The sequence below is a fragment of the Staurois parvus genome, unplaced genomic scaffold, assembly GCF_062004578.1.
Source record: "Staurois parvus isolate SC_StPar_1 unplaced genomic scaffold, SC_StPar_1.0 ptg000137l, whole genome shotgun sequence".
NCBI lineage: Eukaryota > Metazoa > Chordata > Amphibia > Anura > Ranidae > Staurois > Staurois parvus.
The window spans coordinates 4,394,616-4,421,723 of record NW_028317933.1 but is presented as its reverse complement, the minus strand read 5'-3'; the positions used below and the strand labels follow the sequence as shown (position 1 = coordinate 4,421,723).

The 27,108-nt window shown below is 41.3% G+C and overlaps 1 protein-coding gene across 6 annotated transcripts; it reads left to right on the top strand.

Moving 5' to 3' along the window:
• Positions 1–911: 911 nt before the first annotated feature.
• RBM39 (RNA binding motif protein 39) lies at positions 912–26,327 on the top strand. Of its 6 annotated transcripts, none has more exons than XM_089673275.1 (19): positions 912–1,023; positions 1,153–1,237; positions 10,732–10,831; positions 11,855–11,915; positions 13,565–13,614; positions 15,154–15,348; positions 15,768–15,839; positions 15,923–15,973; positions 17,231–17,348; positions 17,476–17,628; positions 18,825–18,962; positions 19,059–19,124; positions 19,203–19,407; positions 19,536–19,613; positions 19,699–19,731; positions 22,704–22,827; positions 23,743–23,848; positions 26,007–26,085; positions 26,175–26,327. In XM_089673275.1, exons 4-19 carry the CDS (start codon positions 11,865–11,867, stop codon positions 26,273–26,275), a joined length of 1,620 nt encoding a protein of 539 aa, XP_089529401.1. In that variant the 5' UTR covers positions 912–1,023; positions 1,153–1,237; positions 10,732–10,831; positions 11,855–11,864; the 3' UTR covers positions 26,276–26,327. The 6 variants fall into 6 exon arrangements, with proteins under 6 accessions (XP_089529401.1, XP_089529399.1, XP_089529403.1 ...); XM_089673277.1 differs by adding an exon at positions 12,130–12,295 and having other exon boundaries at positions 966–1,237; XM_089673273.1 differs by lacking the exon at positions 10,732–10,831.
• Positions 26,328–27,108: the final 781 nt, after the last annotated feature.

The following is a 27,108-nucleotide window of genomic DNA, read 5'->3' as shown; positions in this document are numbered from 1 at the left end:
GTAATTGTTAGGTTTAGGGTTAGGATTAGAGGTAATCATTAGGACTGGCGGTAATTGTTGGGCCTAGCGTTAACCCTAACAATGACCTCTAACCCTTAGCCCTAACTCCATCCCTGACATGTAACTCAGCGACTTCGGAAACACGAGTTCCTGCACTACTCTGAGGCTACTTGAGTGCCAGAGAATTGAAGTGGGAACAAAGTCGCACTACATGACCAGAACTATCGTACTTTTCTGTTAGCAGAAAAAAAGCCAAATGCTTCAAAATCACAACAGTTGCGTGTTTGGTGCGGATCCATCTAGGTTTTTTACACACAAAATGCAATCTGCTGCGAGAAAACAAGTCCCTGACCCTTTCCTAGAAAACACTCAAAGATGTGAACTAGATCCATAGGACACCATGTTGAATGGACTGTAGAGCGTTCTGCAAAATGCACCGAAATCCACAGAAGTGTGAATCTAGTGTAAGCCCCTTCCTGGCACAAATGCTGGTTTGTAGGTGTGTGGAAATGTGGTTGGCAGGGGCGGACTGACAACTCATGGGGCCCCTGGGCAATAGGGCATCATGGGCCCCTGTGTCCTTGCCCAAACTCAAAAAAGCTTATGAAAAAGGTACCAGGGGCATCTCATGGGCCCCTTACTGCCCCCGGGCCATCAGGCAGTGCCCAAGTTTCCAAATGGTCAGTCCTGGTGGTTGGTAATACCTGAATACAGGCACCTGCCAAAAACATATTTGAAAAATAAAGTCGTTGGCTTTCCATAAGCACACAAATCGTGGCCGTATTGACATTTTATTGGCTGGTTTATGACACACATGGCAGCCAACAGTTTCTCCTCACTGCCACAGCGACTTCAGGGAGGCGGGAAACCACTGAGGTAATCGGTTCCTCCCTCCTCCTCAGCTCAACACCACGTGACTCCGCCCTCCTACAGCGTCACGTGCGCCCTTGGCCGCTCCCGTCGGAGACCCCGTGCTGCCTGTAGTGGAAGGAGCCTGGCCGCCGCCATTTCGGGGAGTCGCAGGTTTGCCATTCTACGGCGTACGCGTCACTTTCTCGCCCCGGCCGGGTCTCCGCTTCTCTCTCCTGGTCAACCCCCGCCTCATGCTCGGTGCTGTGTTCGCTGTGTAACGAAGCGCTCTTCTCTTTGTAGATCTCTTCGCCATTTTCCTTCTGACCGTAAACAAGGCCGAGGCCTAGCTTTGAGACGAGCCCTTACAAGGGGCACGCTGCTGCTGGTAAGTTACCCGGATACTTTGTGACTGCACCCCCCTTCCCGTCCGCATACCTCTCCCGGCCTGAGGGCTCATATTGGATGTGCCTCCTTTCCCCAGCATATGTCTGTAACGAACGGTATTTACCAATCGGTATGCATTTACAAAGCTGACACACCAGGATAGAAAAAAAACAACTTTTACATTTTTTTTTTCTCCTTTTTTTTTTTTAATTTGGAAAATTTTTTTTTTCGTGAAGGCCCTATACACGCTGACCTCTGAGCCCTGCTCTGTGTCCTCCGAGGACATGAGGGGGCGCCATACTGCCAGCTGCTGAACCAACTTCACACAGGACCTTCAACTTTTAGGGTCACATGTCCTTCCTATCCTCTGAAGCCCGATCCACATTCAGATTGCTCTTCAGAAGCTGCTTTTTTAACCCCATTTAGACTCCATGCACACTGGCCGTCTTAACGCTGGTAACGGTAAAAACGTGAGTTTTTTAGCATTTTTTTCATTGGCGTCTAGCGGCATTTTGCGCTTTAAAGTTTTTTTGGAGCTGCTGTTTGAAAAAAACTTTTTTTGGTTAAAAAAAAGGGTACTTGTCTGTTAATTCACTGGATTTATATATATATATTATTTATATAGAGATTGTTTATATAGAGATTCATGGCGTCTTTTTCTCTTCAGATTTAGAATGGAAATGACATCAGCGCTAATTACAATAGTCACCTTACATGCATTAAATATATAAATCCAGTGAATTAACAGACAAGTACCAAAAAAAGTCCAAAAACTCAGTTTTGACGCGTTTTACCCCTTTTGGACGCGTTTTACCCCTTTTGGACGCGTTTTACCCCTTTTGGATGCGCTTTACCCCTTTTTTTGGACGCGCTTTACCCCTTTTTTTGGACGCGCTTTACCCTTTTTTTTTGACACGTTTTTCAGCTTTAGACCGTTTTGCCTTTTTTGACGCGTTTTTCAGCATTAGAACATTTTTACAGTTAAACTCCTAGAAACCGACTAGTCCTGGGTTTTTTTTTTCATTCAAAAACATTGATTGCAGCCTGTGTGCATGGACACATTGGATAACATGCTGGGTGGTTTACTGGCTGTATAAAAAAAACGTCGAAAGTCAAAAAACCGCAGCTGTAAAAACGTCCCGTGTGCATGAGGACTTGTGCCGACCAATGCTCTGCAGCCATGTGCACTGCATGTGATTGCGGTGCTTCTCCATTTGTGTGACTGCGCAGCATTCTGTGGGCTTGCCAATCGCTACATGTCAGGTGAACTTTGCCGCGGGTACAAAGCCTATTACAAAACCAAAGCTAAACAGGGCGCTTTTGTTTACCAGTACCAAGATTTCCCGATCTTCCAAGGGCTGCACCTCAACGTTTGGCATTTAAAGTTTTTTCTAGTCTACATGAAGATTTGAGTGCTGGTTTCGTTTGTACATTTGGATTACAAAGCCTATTGCAGCTTGAGGGGAGGGGTGGCTGCCAAAAACAGCCCTCAATTGCACATTTCTTCTGCCCCAGCCCCCCCCCCCCCCCCCCCCCACTTTAAGTCTAAAAACCTTACCCCGGGTTCACACCTAAGCGTTTTCTGCAGCATTTTGCAGAACCGCACTACAGTCCCATTTAACATGATTTCCTATGGGACACGTTCACATCTCCGCCGTTTCACCCGATACGTTTTTTGGAAAGTGTCAGGGACTTTTTTAAATGCAAAAAGTAGCGTTTTTGGTTCTATAGGCTTCAATGGAAATGCGGCAGAATGTAGTGCATTTTTGATGCGTTTTGAGTTTTAATCTTGCCTAGCAAGAAGAAAATAAAGCGCATCAAAAATGTGTGCAAAAAGGCAAAACAGACCGCAAAAAGCACTGCAGAAAGGGATCAGCCGCAAACTGCATAGGTGTGAACCTAGCCTTGGAGCGGCCTGTTGTGTGGAATTAGAACTATAGGCAAAAACGTTTTTTCTTCATTTTGGATGGAGTAAGAGAGGGTTATGACCTCTTATCCCATTGGGGAGAGTTGCCTCCACTTCCTGTCCCATAGCCACACAGGAAGTGAGGAAATCTCTGCAAATGAAGGGAATTCCTTGGGGACCCCCAGGTCGCCAGCACTAGTGTCCCCATGGGAAATTTTCACCTCTGTTTTCTGGGAACAGAAAATTTGGGTTTTAGTTTCTCTTTCAATGATTATGGTAGAAAGGACAAATGGGGTGAATCTCCCTAACAGGGACATAGACCGGAATACAAACCTGACAAACCAGTGTTCTAGTCCCTCTCCACTCCATCCAAGACTAGAAAAAAAATGTTGCCTTTAGTTATACTTTAATGGGCATCTAGTCTACAATGCTTAAAGGGTTAGTTCACCGTGATGGAAAAGCTGGCTGTGCAGGTTAGGAACCTTTGTAGATAAGTGTGGCTAAAATTAAAGTCCACTGCCACGTTTGGCCCTTTTATTTGGGGGAGGGGGTACCTGGTTATGACCGGTTATCACTTCGGGGTAAGATCGCCAGGGCAATCTTTCAGCCCCTTCTGACCCCGCAGCTTTCTGGGGGACACACAGGTCCACAGGACCAGTCGTTCAGCTCGCACATGTGCAGTAGGAAACCAGCAGTGAAGCCAGCAGGCTTCACTGCCGGTTTCCCTGAAGCTGACTGAAGAATCTGCTCTGGTGAGAACATCACTGGACCCATAGACAGGGAAGTGTTCTTATGTGACGTGTCAGCAGGTACAGTATTTGTAGCTGCCGACCTTTAATTTCTGGGGGAGACTGGAGCTCCACTTTAAATTAGATCTACAGCCAAAACTTTTTTTTAATATATATATATATATATATATATATATATATATAAATAAATAAAATGGAGGTTATAACCCCTGTCAGCTGTTATTGTACCATTCACCATGTCCCAATGTGGAGATTTTCTTTCACTTTCTGTCCCATAGCCAAAACAGGAAGGGAGAGGAAGTCCCTCTAAATTGAGGGAATCCCTGGCTTGTCACCAGAACTAGCGTCCCCATTGGAAGCATCCCTTCTGTTCCTGTTCTGGTGTCAACCCAAAACACAGGACAAATAAGGTGAATATTGCTAACGGGGGGGGGGGGGGTCAGGAACTAGTGTGATTCACATGCAGTTCTATGCAGTGCGATTTCAGTCCATTCTTTTTGAATTGGCTGAAATTGCAGCACATTGCACCAAAAATAGTGCATGCACTGCTTTTGAGAACTTGCTGCAACTGGATCATATGGTACTTCTGTGCCATGCAATCTGGTGCAGGCAAACGCACTGTGCTTCTGACCTGCATTTGGGGTGTCATTAGGGGTGACACCTTGCAGATCGCAACTGAACACATTTTGATTATGGTGCAGGAAATGTGTACAGAATGCGTGTTTCCAGCATCACATTCTGAGGTGAACTGGCTCTTAATTCTACTTTAATGCCCTTGCTATAGGTTTAGGCCATTTATGTACCTCGTTACTAAGGGAGGCCTTGCTTTTACTGTTCACCGTCACAGAACGCGCTGTGTGTTCCTGTGTAATGTGATTTGCATGCAAAATGCATTGATTTTGGGTGTTCTAATGTTAATGACACCCCAAACGTAGGTTATGCAGTGTTTGCTCGATCTGGATTGCATGTTAATTTTTGCACCATGCGATCTAGTTACAGTGCATTTTAAAGAGTAGTGCATGCACTTATTTTGGCACGGTGCGATTTGAGCCCATTCAAAATGAATGGGCTTGAAGTCGCACCACAGAGAGCCGCATGTAAATCGCACGGGAATGCACAGCATGTTCTTATGTGATTCAGCTCCGGGCTTGGGGTGAACTGGCCCTTAAAGGAGGAGCCCCTCACAGGTACGTTCTCTCTTGATGCAGTAGTTCTGAGCTCCGTTTGCTCCTGTGATGATGACGGTGAGCAGTAACAGCCGGCAGTGTCTTAGTAACATCCTGGGAGTTTCTCAGTCAGGCTTCACAAGGTAGCATTATTTTTGCCTTCGTAATGCATCTGTTCCTGTGTTTTACAATTTTCAGAGGCAGAAGTGGTAATGTGACCCGTCCACCTTCAGTTCCTGTGTGAATGAGGACTTAAATCGGGAGCTATACTCTCCTCTAATGGTCCCCATCTCTTGCCAGTGCTGCCAGCTTCTACTGTGTGTCAGTTTTCAGCCATTTTCATTGGCAGTTATCCCCTCTAACCATTTGAAAATCAAACAAACGTTCCTGAAACAAAAGTTTTTTTAACTAAATTCTTCTAGTCTTTGGCCAGTTTTACTCAGATTTCACTTGAAGATTTTTTTGTGTTCATATTGATGTCACCTTTGGAATTGAGCAGTGCATGTCTCATGGTTGTATGACTTGTATATTTGGTGTTATTGATCATCAGTGGGTGCTTGTTCTGTAACCTTCATAATGATTGGCACATTAGGTTCCGAGCAGTGCACATGTTGTAGGTCTGGTTTACACTGTAGCTGACTCTGTGGTTGGACTTTTTTCTAGGGTGTTTGTGCAGGTGTTTCTGCTTGTTTTAGGCTCGAGCTACTCTTCTCTTTTTTTTTTTTTTTTTTGGAAAGCTGGTTATTAGGCAAAAAGTGTTAGGTGTATTTATCATGTGCTTCTATTGAAGTCAAAACACGGCTCTGCTCCAAAGGAAGTTCATGTACTTTTCTGAGCAGCGAGCTTCAGGTGATGCTACACTCCGGCGTGTATGGGCACCATTGCTTGTGCAATGTCCTACTGGTGAGTGTTGGAGCTTTTTCAGGGAGGCTTTAAAACTGAACTTCAGGCACAAAAACATTTATTTACACATACCTCAATAGCCACAAATGATATCTATTTTTTGTACACCAAATGCCTTTGCAGTTATTACCTAGTAAAAGTAGCAGTGATGTCATCACTGCTGTACATAGCCTTTGTAGAGATGTGGGAGGGACCATGCAGGTTCCTCCCACTATCTGCTGCCTGCATGAAACAAGAGGGGGCAGAGACCAAGACTGGTCTTTATTAAAGGAAGCTCTTGCACAGAGGCAGTTTCTTGCTGGGTTACTGCACAGATTGGATAGGACACAAAGCACATCCAGATACAAGTAAGTAAGAATGACTTTTTATTTAGAAATATTTGTTTATTCCGCAGTTCAGCTTTAAATTGCCTTTCAGATTGCTCAGGTGGGAACACCTCGAAGCCTCAGCCCCCAGTCACACCTGAGTACTCTGTAGATCAAACATACAAAACACTCAGATCCCATGCTTTTAAGTCATCCTTGTTCAAGCTACAGGAACCTGAATGCTCAAATGTGAACAGATATGAATGTGGCATTTTTGGCCCCAATGACTTCAATTGTAGCACTTGAAAAAATAAAAACTGCGTGTTTCAAGAGCTCCAATAATTTATGGAGCTAAAAACCTCTCAGCCTTGTCACAAAGAAGCTTCTGTACGGCATTTCACTCTTACAAAATGTGCAAACAAGCTGCTCAAGTGTCAGGGGCTTAGGCTCCATTTTACACTTGGGCAGCTAGGAATAGTGGGAAGACTTGGCGTGATTCCACATCATGGCAAACTTACAACACATTTGGTTGTCATTCATCCTGAATGGCACCCCAAGCGTGGGTTTGACAAAATGCGTGTAAAATCGCGCCTGGCCAAGGGCCAAAATTTGGTCCTTGGGGTTCTTTGCTGCGATAAACGTTCATAGGGCAGCCTATTGCAGTTAATACTGTCCTATGTGTGGCGAGGAATCGCGTAAGAATTGCCCACACAGTGTCAAGTGGGAAAGTGAGTCCCCGATACGTTCACTGTGAACTAAGTGCCATTGTCATTACTGGGTGCACATTGCTTCTATTAGACGTTCTTGTTGAGTGTGTCACATGTTTGAAAATGTTTGTTCTCATAAGCATATGTTAAAGTGGTTGTAAACCCAAAAAATCAAAAAGTGTACTTCACTCTTGGATGGTCAACATAATGTCAGGTGTCACCCTCTTGATTGTCCTATTGGTCGGGTAGCTTTGACATGTGAACATTGCTTGGGCCGTGCGTGCGCACAATTCCCAAGCCATGTACACGGCTAAGCCATGCTACTGTGATTGTGGGGAATGTACAGGTGGGAGGGGAGTCAGTGATGTCACGACTCCGCCTCCTGGACACATTCACAGGGCTGTTAATGACACAGAGGTTACAACAGAGGTACAGATAATGTGATTTAGATTCTTCGGAGACCAAACATAACAAGGTGCGTGTCTTTTAACATTACCTATTATGGGGTTTACAACCACTTTAAGGATGAGTAATGGCTTTCATCTTTGGGTTGCATTCACAGCCTGTTCAAATATTGATACAGCTACTGTTGAGCTGTTTGTTTTTTGATGGGGGGGTCTAGTTCCACTTTAACGGTTCACACTTTGATGTAAAAAAAACAAACCAAAAAACGGTCTTTTATTCAAAATATTCTCACTTTGTTCACAAGGTTAATAATTTTTTACGTTGAACTTTTAAAGCGGAACTAAACCCTCAGATTTAAGTTTCCCAATTCTGTAACATTCAAGGTATGCCAATGGTGATAACTGCCACAGTTTCCAGTGTGCATATGTCCATTCTTAACCAAACTTTCCAGCCCTCCAATAGCTGTGCGATAACTGATTACTTGTGCAGCACCGGGGCAACCGCAGAACTAAACAGACTAAGACTGTCCTTGGTTGTAAAGGATAGGAGGTTTTAGTTCCTCTTTAAGGGGAGAGTGAAGGAACAGTACATCATCTCTGTATTTACTGGTTCGCTAGATCAGGGGTCTCCAAACTTTCTAAACAAAGGGCCAATTTACTGTCCTTCAGAGTTTAGGGGGCCGGATTGTGGCTATTGGGAGTAGCAAAGGTCCTGATGTCAGTGGGAGGAATAGTACCCCATCTTTGGTGTCAGTGGGAGGAATAGTGTCCCATCTTTGGTGTCAGTGGGAGGAATAGTGTCCCATCTTTGGTGTCAGTGGGAGGAATAGTGTCCCATCTTTGGTGTCAGTGGGAGGAATAGTGTCCCATCTTTGGTGTCAGTGGGAGGAATAGTACACCATCTTTGGTGTCAGTGGGAGGAAAAGTACCCCATCTTTGGTGTCAGTAGGAAGAATAGTACCCCATCTTTGGTGTCAGTGGGAGGAATAGTATCCCATCTTTGGTGTCAGTAGGAAGAATAGTACCCCATCTTTGGTGTCAGTGGGAGGAATAGTACCCCATCTTTGGTGTCAGTGGGAGGAATAGTACCCCATCTTTGGTGTCAGTGGGAGGAATAGTACCCCATCTTTGGTGTCAGTGGGAGGAATAGTACCCCATCTTTGGTGTCAGTGGGAGGAATAGTACCCCATCTTTGGTGTCAGTGGGAGGAATAGTACCCCATCTTTGGTGTCAGTGGGAGGAATAGTACCCCATCTTTGGTGTCAGTGGGAGGAATAGTACCCCATCTTTAGTGTCAGTGGGAGGAATAGTATCCCATCTTTGGTGTCAGTGGGAGGAATAGTATCCCATCTTTGGTGTCAGTGGGAGGAATAGTATCCCATCTTTGGTGTCAGTGGGAAGAATAGTATCCCATCTTTGGTGTCAGTGGGAGGAATAGTACCCCATCTTTGGTGTCAGTGGGAGGAATAGTACCCCATCTTTGGTGTCAGTGGGAGGAATAGTACCCCATCTTTGGTGTCAGTGGGAGGAATAGTACCCCATCTTTGGTGTCAGTGGGAGGAATAGTATCCCATCTTTGGTGTCAGTGGGAGGAATAGTACCCCATCTTTGGTGTCAGTGGGAGGAATAGTACCCCATCTTTGGTGTCAGTGGGAGGAATAGTACCCCATCTTTGGTGTCAGTGGGAGGAATAGTACCCCATCTTTGGTGTCAGTGGGTGGAATAGTACCCCATCTTTGGTGTCAGTGGGAGGAATAGCACCCCATCTTTGGTGTCAGTGGGAGGAATAGCACCTGATTGCTGCTGTCAGTAGGAAGAATTGTAACTCCTTATTGTAATTGGGAGATATTGTGCCCCATCGTTTGTGTCATTGGAAAAAATGTTGCCCCTTCATTGGTGTCTATGGGGAGAATTATGCTCCAATTGTTGGTATCACTGGGTGAAATAGTGCTTCAGGGGCTAGATAAAAGCAGTCAAAGGGCTGCATATGGCCCCCGGGAGGAATTGTGCCCCCCTTTGGTGTCAGTGGGAGGAATTATGCCCCCCCTTTGGTGTCAGTGGGAAGAATTGTGCCCCCCCCCCCCCTTTGGTGTCAGTGGGAGGAATTGTGCCCCATCGCCGGTGTCAGTGGGAGGAATTGTGCCCCAAGGGCCCCATAAGAGCAGAGGGCTTCATCTGGCCTCTGTTTGAAGACCACAGGTTTAGATGATCTGAAATGTTTGTTTTACTGTAATCATGGCTCCTACAGACTTGGGATGTTTTGTAACTTGTTACTTAATCTGATTCTGATGTTGAAATGTATTAACTTACTGGAGTCAGATAAGAGAGCAAAGTGCAGCTTACATCATCTTTAAAAAAAAACTAGATCATGGAAGTGAGGGAAGGTGTTTTTTTTTTTTTTGTATTTTTTTGCCAGTATTGAAAAGATGTCATTGTTCAGCTTTGAACATGGCGGTACACTTTTTTTGACATTTCTTGATGGCGACCCTCTGAATTTCAGTGTATAATGTTTTATCAGTGTCAGAATGTTGTTGCATTCAAACTTGTGCAGCCCTGTGTTAAAGAGCCGAGTATCTGAATCTACAGTCTATAATCAGCTCTGTGGGTTTGGGGAAATGTGATATAACACGGTGCGGCATATGAACTGTAACCAGGTTTTTCCATGCCACATGAGGTTAAAATGGTATTTGATCCTTTGATGGTTTAAGTGGTGTAATACCCCTGGGTGATTAATAATCATTCTGTTTAGTAGAATTATCTCTGCTTCAAGGCTTTACGTTCACCAACTAGTATACTACTAGTATAGAAGGGGGAAAAGAGTTGAAGCAAGTGTAATGTATTAAGCCCTCATTTGAAGTCTAAAACTATTTAAAAATAAGCATTTGGTCTCAGTATGTATGTTTTTGAGGAACAGTTTTAGAAATGTTATAAATATTTTACAATATTTTTTTTGTCTTGAACTAATAAGATCTTATGCACACGGGCAGTTTGGGCCAAATACTGGCATTTTCGGGCACCTAGGAGACACAGGTGCAGCTCCCAGTCCCTAAATGATGTATTTTGGACAAATGTTCATGAATGAATCTAGCCCTAAACATGAGCACTTGTTTCAGGGTCCAGCTGCCTTGTATTTCAGCCTATGTTAGATTTTGATAGGCTACTGGCAGAGGGGCACCTGTACTGCCTGGGCACCCTAAAATGCTTATAGGACTGTAACTCGCTGAAAAGGATGGTGTAATAAAATTTGATTCTACTCCTTTGTTTTTTTGTTTTTCTAATAGAAAGCAAAGAAATCCACTTTTGCTACCAAAGTAAAGCCCTTTTGTGTCCTTAAAAAATGTAATATAATTTGCAGAAACGCCAAAATCAAATAACGCTCTGGAACACGAGGGAATTTAGAGCAAAAGGCCTGGAGGCTGAAGTGGTTAAAAGAAAAACATTTAGTATCCTATCCGGTATGCATGTATATATGTAAGAATTTTGTTTCATTAAAAATGAGACCACCTCTGGCTATTCTTCATCTGCATGTTGTACCATGAACCAGAAAATGTCTCTAAATGTTCTGTCATGGTGCAATGGATGGAGTGGTGGTGCTTGTCTTCCACTGACTTCTGTTAGGAATTTGTTCTGTGTGCCTTTATTAGACCTGCTGGTTAGCTTATCTCCTTGTTTCAGGTCAAACTTGCACTGTTTTTAATAATTTTAGAAAAGTCTTTTTTTTTTTATCCATAGGTTTTGCTTGAAGGATAACAGTAACTAACCCCTTTTTCCTGCTGTTACCATACAACACAATTAGTCCAATGCATAGCTGAAATCATATGGTGAGCTCCTCCATTGGCCACAGACTATGAAGGTTTATGCAGTGTTTGAGTTCTCTTTGCTGAGCTGGAGATGGGCCCCCCCCCCGCAGGCTTGCGTATAGATGTCTTCTGCATTAGGTCCTAGGAAGGAATGTAGAGCACTGTAGAATTGCATGGTGTTGCAACATAGTGCAGGACTGACAGTGTCAGCTGTTGCTGGTTCCAGGACGACGATCTGAGGATTGTACTAGTTCAGTGTAAATTCAGTAGCAGTTGGCCCTTCGAAGTTTGTTTTTTTTGTTTTTGTTTTTTTTTCCCCAATAATCCTTTAGGGCTCATTCACAATAGAAATTGCATTGGAATGCAGTGCATGTTCCTGTACAATTCACGTGCAGTGTGATTTCAGCCCATTCATTTGTAATGGGCTGAAATTGCACCGCGCCAAAAGTAGTGCATGCACTACTTTTGCAAACGCACTGCAACCAGATTGCATTGTACTTTTGTACCATGAGATCCGGTGTGGGCAAACGTACTGCTTTTGCGATCTGCATTTGGGGTGTCTTTAACATTGCACTGATGTACTGAAGAGATTTCTGAAATGGCACAATTTATCACCTTGTAGACTAGATAAGAGTCTATTAATCAGGTTTGTAGATAAATATTTTTGTTTCTTTTCAGAGAAATCAAAATGGCCGATGACATTGACATAGAAGCTATGCTGGAAGCTCCTTACAGGAAGGTGAGAATGATCTGCTGCATAATTTTGTATTCAGAACATAGTTCTTTTAAAACTACTGCAGAAATGTAAACTAACACCCCTGGAGATCTCGTGACTTATCCCTTGGAGATGTTACATAACTTGAAAAGTAAATATTTACTGTAAATGTGATAATTATGTGCAGTAGTTTTGACTTCAGCGTGATAAATAAATGCCCATCTATCTCTTTTTGTAGACTTGCCTAACGATATATCACCTCTACTCCCATGAATTCACCTTTGATTCCAGTGTGAACTGTCAATCATAAGGTAGTAATTGAGTGACGTATCGCTGTACCGTGGTCCCCTAGGTAAAAAGACTTGCCTATGAACTGCCGAGCCTCGGTTTGGCATAACAACAAGGTGAATGCAGTGGTTTATGGGAAAATGGGGTTCCAAGAATATCCACTTTCACCAGCCAAAGAGCAGGACAGTTCAAGCAGAATTTACTCTGCATTTTTTAAGCTTTTATTACATTTTTAACTTTAAGAAAACTGGTGAAAAGTTTTGACATCGGGAAGCATTCAGCCTGTGAGTAATGAAAAGAAAAAAAAAATGACCAGATTCTTGGATCTCCCACTTATTTTATTTATATTATTTTTCTGTCATAATCTGATATGGCTGTTATGCTGTCCTGAGCCTTAAGTTCAGCAAAGTTCTTTGATTTTGTAAACACGGGATTCAAACTTTATTACCATATAGTGTAACTGTGTATTATTGCAAATTCTCTGTTTTAAGAGATGCAAATGTATCCATTATCTTTACTGGGCGTTTTAACTGTTTGCATGCTAAAGCACTGAGAAACCCCAGTTTCATTTGCTCTATTTGTACATAGTCTGTTTTTTTTTTGTTTTTTTTTTAAACACTAGCTTTGTTTGAATCCCTATTGTGGTTTGTTTACCACCACATTTGTTTGAATAGACAAGCCAGTATTTCTGTATTGTTTTAAGTATCCCCCTGAACTTATTGTCTGGCTTTAAAAAGCCTTAGTCAGGGATATTTCCATGTTAACAGGTGTGGCTGTAGGGCAATGTGTAGGTTGGACAGGTGCATATTTGCTGATTTTTCTTGGGAGTCGACGTTACTAAAGCAGTGTGAATCCCTGTTTGCTTCAGGGCGAGATGTGTGACAGAGGTGGCATCAAGCTCTTACAGTCCCAACCCTCCATCGAAAATGGGCGAAGATCTCAGGAATGGCATCGGTCACAGGAAATGGATAGTGGTTGCTGCTAGCGTGGCCACTTGGGGCTTAGGCAAAACCAAAGCCTTGGTACTCATCACAAGGACCACAGCACCCAACCATTTTGCTTAAACCAATACTGTCTTCCACATGTAGACAAAACTATCGCATTTTACAGTCACAGGATGTTCAACCACATAAGATAAAATACAGACTACTAAAACAAGTTGCACTAGTTAATTTTTAGTCTATGTAATCCACTTTTTACATCAATGTGGATTGCTTCAAAGTAATTTCCCATGTATATTCTTTCTTATAGCCTTCCACACACAGTTTTAGCTACCTAGTCATTAAATATTTTTTATTCTCTCATTCCAATTCCCTTTACCCCTTTTACCCACTTGAAATATTTCCTCCTCGCCCTCATGATGTTCTTCTATCAACCCTGCTTAGGACGAGAATAAACTGAACAGTGCCAATGGACATGAGGAGCGTAGCAAGAAGTAAGTGGTTTCAACTTTATACTGCGGAAATCTAAGCAATTTGGCGTGTGTTGTGATAGTTAAAGGATAAGTCCACCTTGGTGAATGTGTTACTCCCACATTTAGGGTGCAACATTTTCAGCATCTGCCTGCTATTTGCCACCTCGTGCAGGGTTTTGGCCACATGACCTTGTCATTCATTCAAGGAGTTCTGTAAATAACAAACAAGTACCTTCAGCCTTTTGCAGCTTATGGCTTGTAGTTGTTAGTGAACTACCAAGGTGCTGATGAATACTGTTGGTAGTTCATTGATCTTTATGCCTTTCAATAACTGCCTGCCCGTATCGCGGGTGCAAAACTGTTTTTTTTTTTTTTATGTATGTGAGAACTTATCTTTTAAAGAAGCCTGTTAAAAAGTGCCAAAATTGAACATAGTAGGCCTACTAGGCTATTGATGTGTTGGCTCTATTAGTTTGCAGTAGCTCATAATAGTTTATTTTTGGTTTAGATGTCTTCTCACTTGCTCCTAGAGCCTTATTTATTTTTTTCAGGCTTTATTTAATTAAAGCATCCTAAACATTAAACTTCTATTCTGATAGTAGAGAATCTATATGACAAAAGATGGTAATTGTAAATTTTTGTCTTACAGTATTTGTACAAATCAAGTCTGTGTTTTCAGTTAAAAAATACATTAAAATGTTAGTACACACACAATAAAATCAATTTTTAAAAAATCTAAAAGATAAGATTGTTTGCATAAACAGATCTCAAACATGTCAAGCCTGGAAATTGTGTGCACCCGCAAAACCAGCAAACTAAGATACTTGCCTATAGATTTATTGTCTATGGACAATGCGTTAAAAAGACTTTAAAGCTCATAATCTGTAATGTACAGCACTGAGCGAACTATTGGCTCTTTATAAATACTGTATAATAATAATAAATAATAATAATTTTAGCCATAAATGGCCCTGAAATTCTTATTATTGTACCCTGTGTGGGGTTACCTAGTGTGTTTTGCATTTCATATTTATCCATTTGCATCTTCGGTGCTTTTTTTGTTTTTCCATGATTGCCTTGACATGTTAAACTGTACGAATGGATCTTTTTTAAACAGCCTAACTTTAGATTTAATTATGTTTGCTATAATGCCAATTTTGTAGGGAAAAAGTGATGGTAGAAACTTTCCCCTTGCATATAGGGTTCAAATCTTTGATATTTTTGACTAGTGAAATTAGCTAAAAATAAAGATTAGACATATAGAGCACAAATGTTCTGGTTTTGTGCATCTCTAGCCCATACTTTTGTAGCAAAACATTAATTAAATAGTCAGGAGCATGCTTTTTTTTTTTCCCCCTTTTTTTTTTTAAACAGTGTAGCTGTCGATAATGTTGCAGGTCCTTTCCGCTGCTCTCCTTAGCTTATGAGGACTATACTGTATATTATATCAAAAATCTGCATGTAAATGCAGTATTTAGCTATGTAGATGTGGTTTGGCAGTGGTAGCAATCATGTCTGTTTTAGTATGACTGTAAATGTTTATAATTTTACCTTTTTAAGGAAAAAGAAAAGCAAAAGCAGGAGTCGCAGTCGAGAGCGGAAACGCAGCCGAAGCAAGACTCGTAAGCATAGTAAGGAGCGGGAGAGAAAAAGAAGCAGAAGCAGAGAGAAAAAACGTAGCCGCAGTAAAGAACGACGAAGGAGCCGTTCGAGAAGTAGGGATCGTAGATTCAGAGGTCGATACAGAAGCCCATAGTACGTTGAGTCTTGTGTGATCTTTTCTCCCTTCACAATAGTTCTTAGTTGTATTAAAGAACATTGCCCTAAGTGGTTTAATCCAGTAGAATAAACAGTAGCCTTAGAACTATTTCTTCTGCCAGGTTTTTATAACTTTTTTGCTTTTTAAGGAGACACCTATCCATGTGATAAAAGGCGGTAAAGGGTTCCATTCTACAAGTAGGATTTACAGAACTTGCATATTTTTGTGGATGCCTGTTTGAATATGTAATGTAACAAGCTTTTTGAAATGCCATCCCAGATTGTTTTAAGTTGGGGTAATTTTAGTATTTGTCAATCTAAAATTAGTGGCTATCTTTTTTGAATGTAGCTATATAGTAATTCAGGGTCAAAAAACTTACATAATTTTTTTTATTTTTTTTCCCCCCTTCACAAAGCTCTGGACCAAAATTTGGAGGTCCCATGCGTGGAAAGATGGGAGGAGGAGTACCACATGGTGTGAAGCTGAGGTCTGTTATTGTTTTTTTCTGTCAGTGCTCATACATTTTGAGTGCAGAAGTGCGTTTTATAACTTCACTGTCTTGAATTTTAGGCGGAGGTCAAAGAGCAGAAGTCCTCAAAAGAGAGAGAAAAGCCCTGTAAGGTATGTGCGTTTATCCTATTTAAATATTTAGCAGATGCTCCAAAATTTATATATGTATGCAATAGAAAGTTCAGGCAAGATGAAGGTGGAAAGGACGACCTGTGGACCTTCTCACACCCGCCAATCAAATTTTGGCTTCAAGGAGCCTACATGTCAGAGGAAAGAGGTTGTTTAGCTGGTTTGTGTTGACCTTTGTTCTTTGCAACAACTAACAAAGATCTTTAGCCTCTGTTCACACTATGAACCACATGTAAATTGCATAGGAACCGCACCACATTCTTGTGCAATTCACATGCGGTGAAATTTCAGCCCATTCAAAAAATCGCACCAAAGACATGCATGCACCTTTTTCAGAGCTGCACCCCACCTGGATCACAAGGCCATTTTGTACCATGCAATTCGGTGCAGGCAAACACTACATTTGTGATCTATGTTTAGAGTTTCATTAACTTTGTATTGGTATCCGCAACAGATTGTAAGGACAGCGCAATAGGACTGCGGTGATGGAGTGCGTTTCTCGCACAGCATTCATGTGAGCCTATGCTAAAAAGCAAACCAAGTGAATTGATATGTTTTCCAGAGACCTTTTACCTTTCTAAGCCCCAGTTCACACTGAATACGACTTTGAAAACATTTCAAATTTGCATGTCGGTGCGGCTTCATGTGCCACTTGTAAGACATCTGTGTGACTTTATGCATAGATGTCTATGCAAGCCACACCCGAAATCGGCAAAAGTAGTGCAGGAACTACTTACAAAGTCAGTGTGACTCTTTCGGAGTAGCACCGATTAGAACCGTTCCATTGCAAACAATAGGGTGCGACTTGTCATGCCATTTGAACTGTCAAATCACATGACAAGTCACATTGGTGTGAACAGGATGTAATAGAAGGAATTTTGAGCTGTAAAATGTTTAAAGGCAAAATGTCACATGAGCCAAAATAGTTGGTCAAACAGCAATATCTTTGGCTCCGGTGTAGAACATGGCAATCTTTCATCTGCAGGAACCATTGTTGGGCTCCAAATACTCCTGTATGCACCAGGGGAGCCATTTCCTGTGCTCAATGTTAACAGGACATCAACTTTTGAACTATAGGTTTGGATAGGATTTCCTGGACACATGCAATGGGCTTTGAATACATCTTATGATATCAGCAGTACTTGTATTTCAGAACTGTAAGCTTAGAAGGTTTCTTTTTAATTCACTGAAGGTAGAAATGTGGTCATCAGAACAATTTTTTTTTTTCTTTCGTTTTAGAGAACCAATAGATAATCTTACACCGGAAGAGAGAGATGCACGTACTGTCTTCTGCATGCAGCTAGCAGCCAGAATCCGGCCAAGAGATCTTGAGGAATTTTTCTCCACTGTAGGAAAGGTAGGTTGACTAACTCCTTTTATAGTCTGAAAGCCGTTCTGTACTAAATTACTTTGACTGGTGATAGTGATTTAATACCTTCCATGCATTTTTCAATACAATTGCATTTAATATCTTCTCTTCTTAGGTCCGTGATGTAAGAATGATTTCAGATAGAAATTCCAGGCGCTCTAAGGGCATTGCTTATGTGGAGTTTGTTGATGTCAGTTCTGTACCTTTAGCCATTGGCCTAACAGGACAGAGAGTCTTGGGTGTTCCTATTATAGTTCAAGCTTCTCAGGTAAGTTTTTTTTTTTTTTTTTTTTTATTCAGGTTATCAGGTTGTAGTTTCTAGAATTATCCTGCAGGTGTTTGTTGGTGTTTTAGTAAGTGTCTGAAAGTGATTGATCCCCCTTTTTTTTTTCCCCAAATCCATCCCTGTGTGTTTGATCCAGGGAAGCTCTGCCTGTACACAAGGCCTTGACTTTATCACAAATCAAGATTAATCTCTGCTTGCTGGGATGCTAGCTTGAGACAGTTGACTGTCAGGCAGCAGGGTATTTGAACTTGGAGAAACGTTAAGGCCCTGTGTGCAGCCTGGGCCTTTGATGTGATGATCTTCACTGCCATATCTAAGCTAACTTTAAGGCCAGGTCAGCTTCTGTTTATAAATTCTTGCTACTGAAACACATTTTACTGGTTTTTGTAGTAGAATTCAGGGTTTATTTAATACGTTTTGTTCACTTTTTGCTCTTGTACTATTATACATTTTATTGTGGCATTTTCCAGATTTCTATCTGTAGGAATGTTTTTACTGTCAAAATATAGAGCAAGTGAAGCCAGTTGTCTAGCTGTGTTAAACTCATAACATTAGATCAGTTACTTTTAGCTTGTACAAGGAGTGCCCTCCTAACCCTCTTATATTGAACTGTATTGTTGCTGTATTGTCTCCGTTGTAAAGTGCAGAGCAAACTGTTAGCGCTATATAAACCCTGTATAATAATACAAGGTACAGCAGTGTTAGTTTTACAGCTGTGCAGAGCATTAAAGGAAGCAAATACAGATTTACTGCTTATATTGGCTGTATTTAAAACCACATTTAAAGCCTAACATCTTGTTTTTGTGACTTTTAAATAGTTCATATGGACCAAGCTGGTTTCAGATAATTTCCTTAACTCAAACACGCAGTTGCTGTCAGCGCTGTATGTAGCCTTAGTTGCATACAATATACAGCACAGTGTTCCAGGAGGGTGATGGGAAGTCCTTGTGCTAGAACACTGTACTGTATGTAGCTGCATGCTTTAGTGATAGAAATAGTTCGTTTGGACCAGCTTGATCTAAACCTCTTCTTTTTTTTTTATTTATTTTTTTAAAAATGGAAATGGGCTTTCATTTTTTTCTAACATATTAACTGGATTATGTTTACACCCACCTGAAGTTCGGGTATAACAGTCAGTTACAACTAATTTAAGCATTTGGTTTTCTTTTTTTTTACAGGCAGAGAAGAACAGAGCTGCTGCTATGGCTAATAATTTACAGAAAGGCACTGCAGGACCAATGAGGTTGTATGTTGGATCTTTGCACTTTAACATAACGGAAGATATGCTACGTGGAATATTTGAACCATTTGGTAGAGTAAGTACACAGAGCAATCAGTCTGCACTTGTTGACATGGTTTTTTCCTTTTTTTTTTTAATGGAATTTACCGTTTTTTGTTTTGTTTTACATTAGATCGAAAGCATCCAGCTTATGATGGACAGTGAGACTGGCCGCTCCAAGGGATATGGATTTATTACTGTAAGTTTTGAGTTTATTACAGCATTCTTTTTACAAGGAAGAATTTAAGTTGACTGGTAACACGTTTTGTATTTGCAGTTCTCAGATTCCGAATGTGCCAAAAAAGCTCTAGAACAGTTAAATGGCTTTGAGCTCGCTGGGCGCCCGATGAAGGTTGGTCATGTGACAGAACGTACTGATGCCTCAAATGCCAGTTCGTTTTTGGATAGTGATGAGCTTGAGAGAACTGGAATAGACCTTGGAACTACTGGTAGACTTCAGCTTATGGCAAGGCTGGCTGAAGGTATGAAAAGTGAATCTACATTTTCCTGGGTTGGCAAGTTGTTGCAGAGCACACAGTTCTTTTGGTGTATGTGGTATTACGGGTCTGCACTTCATATCTTATGGATTTTTTAACCTTTTCTGTGGCAGGTACGGGTCTACAGATTCCCCCAGCTGCTCAGCAAGCATTACAGATGAGTGGGTCATTAGCATTTGGAGCTGTAGCAGGTGAGCAAATACATCTCTTGTAGCACATTGTAGTATGTTTTTAGCGCTAAATCTTTTTAGCTGAATCGTATTTTGTCTTCTGCAGATCTCCAGACAAGAATTACACAACAAAGTGAAGGTTTGTAGATTTTCATCTTGTTTCTTTGGATATTTAGCATTTAGTATTTCACTCTGGTATCACTCTTATACAAAGCACAGGCTACTTGAAACATAAGTTTTAGGTAATGTTTGCTGAAACTAAGATGTTAAAGTGCACCTGTAATTTAGTGGACAGTGAAATTAATGTCTTAATGTGTTTAAAATTTTTAAAGCCTGCCCTCTGATGATTGATTAACCGTGTAAGAGGTTTTTTTCTTTACCTTGGGAAATTTTTGTGGTGGAATCATAACATTCCCTATAGCCTAAATATGGCATACATACACCGATCAGCCATAACCTTATGACCACCTACCCAATATTGAGTAGGTCTCCTTTTAGCTGCCAAAACAGCCCTGACCTGTTGAGACATGGACGATACTACTAGACCTCTGAAGATATGCTATGGTATTTGGCACCAAGCTTTCAGTAGCAGATCCTTGAAGTCCTGTAAGTTGCCAGGTGGGGCCTTCATGGATCGGACTTGCTTTTCCAGCACGTCCCACAGATACTCAATGGATTGAGATCTGGAGAATTTGGAGGTCAAGTCAAACTATTCTTGAATCATTTTTGTAGTGTGGCAGGGCGCATTATCCTGTGGAGTCTCCACTGCCATTAGAGAATATGTTTCCATGCAGTGGTGTACTTGGTTAGCAACCGTGTAACATCCACATGAATGATAGGACACAAGGTTTCCCAGCAGAACATTGCCCAAAGAATCCCACATCCTTTGCTGGCTTGTCCTCTTTCCATAATGCATCCTGGTGCCATCTGCTCTTCAGGTAAGCACATGGACAGCCACATAATATAAGCATTGATTCTTCAGACTCGCCATCTTCCTTTGCTACGTGGTCTGATGCTCTTGTGACCATTGTGGACACGGGTTAGCATTGGTACCCTGGCTCGCTGCGTCTATGGGGCCCCATACACAAACTGCAATGCCCATTTTTCTGCTTTCAACACATCGGCTTCAGGGACAACATGTTTACTTGCTGCCTAATATATCCCACCAACTTTCTGATGCTATTATGAGATAATCCTAGTTATGCACTTAACCTTTCAGTGGACATAATGTTATGCAGACCCGTGTATATACAAAGGAAGTGTTAATGACATCTTTGCATATAGCAATCGTTTACCTTGCAAGCTGCTAAAACAAATGTAGGCTGTTCCTTTGTCTTCCCCACCTCTCCTGCCATTGCTCCAAACCTACCACTAATGTGCAAGACAAAAAGCTATTGTATTATATAAACAATTGCTCATCTGCCTTACAGCCATCTAGTTTGCTTCCCAAATGAAGTCACAAGGAGGTAGCAAACAGTATTATACTGGATTGTAAGCAGTCGCTGCTCTGACAAAGCAAACGCTGTACACAGACTTCTTCATAGATTCCCACAGCTGCTTGGAACCTTGCCTAAGAAAGATGAGAATATTTTCTAAGAGGGTGCAAGTCAACATTAGACAGTTCCTTGTGTACTCTGTTGTTTTTACCACCTGCTCTGTCCTGCTGGAAATAGGACTCTTTACAGTCAGATCAGTTTGTCCATCGCAGATCAGCAGCTGACTTGGGAGTCTAGACCTGCTGTGCTAGCTTTAGTTTGTGGTACTGCAGGTGGAGAAGGATTGGGCGAACATGAGAGAAAATAAAATATTCAGAAATAAGAGATCCCATGGGAGTGTGCAATGAAGGAGGAGGAGGATTTCCCTCTAGTATCCCCTGTTAAACATACTGTTTGCAGCACGGGAGAATGAAAGAAAACGCTGCTTCCTGAGGAATCGGTAGCAGTGTGGAAGTTCTGGGCATCTATATTGCACACACCTTCAAATGGTGGTTGAAATGGAATCCTGTAAATCATTCCTGAGTTTGGGGAAACACGAAATCAAATCTGTATTTGTAGTTATCTGTAAGTTCATGTACGCTGGTATCTGTAGTTCACACTAAAATAAGAACAGTGATTTATTCTCTTGGTTTCTGTGCACCAAATAAAACATTTACTGCTGTGTGTTTTCCAGGCAAATGCTAGGAACTGCATAAAAGCAGTGGTCCGTGATGTCCACGATTCTTTGTCACATGGATTTCTGCTGGAAGATGTGTGTACTTGTTTCTGTAACAATCGGCCAGATCACATTTTGGTGCAACATATAAATAACCATGGTGCTATTTTGGTGTGGAACTATATGGACTAGCTTGCAGGCACTTGTGAACGGCTTTGTCAGTAGTTTGCAGCACCTGGCAGAAATATTTATCCTGTGATGGCAGATGGGATTTAGTTTAGTGTAGAGTAAATATGTAAACCATTCCTATCCGAAACTTTACCGGCAGATCCAAGTTACAAGTTGTATAACCATTAAACCGAGTACTTTAACTTGCAACTGCAATGACTTTTTATCCCTCTGTTGAGAATATCTTTATAGCATAGCTTTGCTTTTTGATTGTAAAAGAATAATATGTAGGGGAGACTATTGCTGGCCCAGCAGACGCGCACACCCTGTATACTGGACAGCTCAATTATTTTCTCAAAACATACAGGGGTTAACTTACTAAAACTGGAGAGTGCAAAATCTGGTGCAACTCTTTATAGAAACAAATCAGCTTCCAGTTTTTTTTTTGTCAAAGCTTAATTGAACAAGCTGAAGTGAGAAGCTGATTGGCTACCATGCACAGCTGCACCAGATTTTCCACTCTCCAGTTTTAGTAAATCAACCCCACAGTTCTACTGATGTATTTTTTCTGTTAGTCCTACCAGTGTCATAATGGCTTGAGTAGTCATACATTTTTTTTTTTGGCAATTAAAATCCCAGTCCTGCCTTCTCTGGCCGTACATTCCTGTCTCTTAAATCTGAACTCCCCTCAGCTTCTCTGCTGAAGCTGCTCGCAAATTTGATTCATGTGTGCACTCCACTCATTGTATTAATCCTTTTTAGTTTAGATGTTTTCTTTTTTTTTTTTTATAGCTCTTGCTGCTGCTTCTGCTGCTGCCATCTCGTTGACTTCAGCCACATTACCTATTCCAGCAACAGCAACTCAGCCACTCGCTACACAGTGCTTCCAGTTGTCAAATATGTTTAACCCTCAGACGTGAGTAAATGTCATTTCTGTGCTTTATATATGGTATAATTTTAGATTTTATCCTAGGGCATTTCTTAGAGCTTTTCTTTTTACTGCATTTTCCCCAGTATTTTCTACAATCCTGTCTGTGCTATCATCCTACTAAGTCCTGCTGCCGTATGACATCTATTTAGTCACTTGGCAAGCCTGTTAACATTTTACTAAATTAAAAAGTTAGCAAATGGTGGCGTGTAAACATCTGTGACTTGTTGGCTTACCTTGTATTTGCTCAATTTATAAAAACTGAAGCTTTTCCTGGTAGCAGCCTCTTTGCTACAGCTGAGAGATTAAGCCCAATTAATAGCTGTGGAAAATTTGATGTGTTTTTATAAATCAGAATTAGGCCTCAAGCTCACGGGGCTTAAAAAGATGCTGCTTTTACAGGCGTTTTGTTTTTTTTTTTTTTTTTTTTCTGCTTGTAAACACATCCCTGTTAACCTATATAAAGCGCTGAGCAAATTGTTGGCTTTATATAAATCCTGTATAATAATAACCTATGTGGCTATGCACAGAATGGAGTTTACAGGTGTATTCAAAGAGGAGTGTGTACAAAAACAATCACCAGCGTGTTCAGGAGATCTCTTGTGCAAATAGACCTGGAACAGGCATAAGTGCATTTGTGCTGTAATACATTCTAATGGCCAGAATACATTCCTATTCTGTCCAGTAGAATACGATAACGCACATACACATTTGCAATGCATATCTTTTACAGCGTTTTTTTAAAGCAATGTTTCTCCTGCCAGGAAAAAAGGCGTTCAGAGGAGCTGATCAAATGCTCAGTGCACACGAGGCCTAAATGTTGTGCTTGGTTAATGTCTGTTCAGTCATGTCCTGTCCTTTTTTGTGAGCCCTGCAATTTAATTTTATTTTTAAATCAAACAGGGAAGATGAGCCAGGCTGGGACCAAGAGATAAAAGACGATGTTATTGAAGAATGCAACAAACATGGAGGAGTTGTACACATTTATGTAGATAAGAATTCGCCACAGGTATGTTTTATTTGAGCAGCTCTGTTAGGTAATGGTCGTCATAGGTTTTACTCAGTTTAGTAGTTTTATATAACTTTTGGGTACAGTAATCTCCTATAGTAAAGTAAACCAGTCCAGTGGTGGTGGGTGTTGCCTTTTCCATCCAGATTCAATATACTCTGTAATTTAGTCAAATGAGAGGATTAATACTTTACTTCCTCCAAGGCCTTCTCTCTGCAGTTTGGTATGTTGTAAACTTCTTCACTATCAGATTTGGTTTGTTTTTACACAGTAGCTTGTGGTCTTCCTGCTTTACCAGGCTATTCTGTGGGATGAATGACTAGTAAAAACTAAACGCTGCTTCTGCTGCACAGGGGTGAAAACCCCTACAGGCTGATTTGTGCTAAACAATTTTTGTGTTATTCCCTTTTAAGACATAAATCCAGGATTTGGCAAGTCTTTACTTTGCCATTTTAAACCGTTACAACAGCTAAAGAACCTTCGGCTTTTGATAGTTCTGGGTGTATCGGATATCTGTTCCTCTGGTGTGTTTCTAGCCACTGGCCTCTGCTTCACCACTCTTGTCTTGTAGCAGCTGTGGGGAAAAACTACAACATATAGCAGGAGACCAGGTATTTGGCACACCCAGAAGCATTGGGTGCTGATGGATATTTATCTGCTGTAGCTTTGAAGTATGCAAAGTTCAGACTCATCCACTGGAGAAGTATTTAAAGGGCATCTAACCCAAAAAATATGCTGCAATTTACCAGTGATCTGATGGTATCATTTTTTCCCCCCTTCTTTTGGGTCTACACTCATTTCCTCATTGTATTTGAGTACAGCCATAGTTGTTACTAAGGTTAAACTTCAAATGTGCCTGCCTCTGTTCGTTCCCATTACCCAGTGGATTGATCAGGCTTGTAGTTTACATAATGAGAATATGGTTCTTTGTGCTTTCTTTTAAGCTCACAGGAAGTAACAAGGACCCCACATTTATGTCAAGAACTGGGATTTTTTTGATCATGCTGAGAATGTTCTCAAACATACAGCCACATATATGTCCTGGTAATGTTGGATACTCACCCACCCAGCGGCTCCAGTGTTATCCTGCTGAGATCCTCTTGTATTCCACCACCTCTCGGTCCCGCGCTGCCATGTTGATTGTGGCATCAAGAGGCCCACTGACTGGCTCTTCCTGGTTCAGCTGGCACTCCTGATGTGGCTCTAGGCCCGTCTCCCTCCTTTGTGAATTAAGCAATATGTGACATGCATATCCCAGGAGGAAAAGGGAGGACCTTGCATGGTATTCACTTAGACAAATTATGCGCAAGGGGTGGCATTGACCGCCCTTCTTTTTTTTTTTTTTTTTTTTTTTTTTTTTTTTTTTAAAGAGGGGGACAGAAAAGACGACATTCCTATTCTGGCAGGGGAGAGGGTGTGGAGAGGAGGGAAGCCTCTCCAGAGGGTGAAGATCCGCTTTAAAGGTGTTGTGAAGTCACATCTATTACATATCCAATAACTCATTACAAATAAGTTGCCTAGCATAGATGGCCAGATGCCTGCCTGCCTGCCATAGATAAATCTGCCTGTCATTGCATCAGGATTTGATACTGGTTTATCAGATTGAGGCAGTGCATTTTGTGGTTTTCTGCTGTTTTCCCTTTTAATGAAAAGAGGAAGGATTGGCAAGACTACTTGGATGAAAAATCTGTTGCAGAACAGTTTACTCCCAAGGTGTACTTGTGAATGGTCTGAGTGATCACAAACTGGGATAGGATTGAACTCGAATGGCACACCTAAACCTAGGGCTCTACTGGCAAATAAATCTCTTTACTACAGAGAAATGTATGCGCTTGTTGGCAGCTGTCTCATTTTTGCTGCTTAGATACGTAGTCCCTTGTTGACAGCCACCTCATTTTGCAGCAAATTGAAAACAATGATACTAATGAAAGAACCATCCCGAAACCGTTAAATCACTCGGCAGAGATGAATAGCACATGTAGCTCTAGGCTTAGTCTAGGTACACTGAACGGTTCTGATCCAATGTAATACTGCACTTCACTCTGCTGAACTGCTGTGATGCAGGGGTCTCCGCAGGCTGCGGTTTGCATGTCACTGTTTTGCATTATGTCAGGAGGTTATGAATGTCAGTTTTTCATGTTTTTCTTTTCCTTCACAGGGAAATGTTTATGTGAAATGTCCAACCATAGCATCTGCAATAGCTGCAGTTAATGCACTACACGGGAGGTGGTTTGCTGGTAAGTAACAGTTTATCACTGTTTTCTAAGTGGTTTGTGTAGCTATTTGATAGTTCAGTGCCAACTTTTTCTTTCTTTTTCATTCACAGGTAAAATGATCACAGCTGCGTATGTCCCACTTCCAACTTACCACAGCCTCTTCCCAGACTCCATGACCTCAACTCAGCTTCTGTTTCCTGTTCGTCGATGAAACAGACTGCTACTGTTTTGTACATAGCTTTTTTTTTTTTTTTTTTTTTTTTTCCAAGTGTTGAGAGAGGAGAGAGTGTTGTCAGATTTGTCTTTTATTTAGCTCCAAATGAAGAGGAATGGATGTAACTTTGTGTAAATTCTAATACCTTAAAATGTAAAGGATGAATGCATTGTATTGGCTAACCAGCATTCAGCCCCATCCATTTGCTGTGCTGCCTTACATCCTGAAAGAAGTAGCTCAGACAGTAGAAGGGAAAAGGGCATTGGGGAACTGAAATGCCTGACATGTTTAGGTTTCACATCAGAGGACCTCTGTTACAGATGTTTAGCAGTTAATTTGTTTTCACCAAAATCTAGAAGACTGAGGAAAAAGCAGGGAAATACATAACTGCAAAATTTTTTTTAAGTCTCGGATATTACATTTATGTATCTGTGAATTTATTTTGTACATAGTGTCATGGTGTTTCTTTCATACCAAACAAAATCTCAGCTGTTTCCAGGCATTACTTTTTTAAATCTTGAAAGACTAGTTGAGAGCCAGATAGCTGCCAGGAAATGCCTGACGTTTTGTCTGGTTGCATTTAATCTTTTGCTCTTTAAGCTCTGTGAGCTCTGAAATTATATTTTTTTTGTTAATTTTAGTGTGTTTGAAAAGACTGCTTGATATTTCTATCCAACTTTCATATTTCAACTATCTTTGTAAAGAAGCGCTCAAAAAATAAAAGTATTTGAAAAAAAGTGTTGCTGAAGACTGGAATTTCCTTGGTCAGATGTTGAGGGGTCAGTGCTTCAAGTGGAATGATATAGAAACTAAATACACCTGTTTAACCA

Excerpts from the sequence above, each read along its gene's own strand:
- RBM39 (XM_089673273.1), top strand. The coding sequence starts at position 11,865 with ATGGCCGATGACATTGACATAGAAGCTATGCTGGAAGCTCCTTACAGG. Across the intron at positions 18,963-19,058 it reads TATTTGAACCATTTGGTAGA|ATCGAAAGCATCCAGCTTAT; the intron begins GTAAGTACACAG and ends GTTTTACATTAG. Across the intron at positions 19,732-22,703 it reads AATTACACAACAAAGTGAAG|CTCTTGCTGCTGCTTCTGCT; the intron begins GTTTGTAGATTT and ends TTTTTTTTATAG.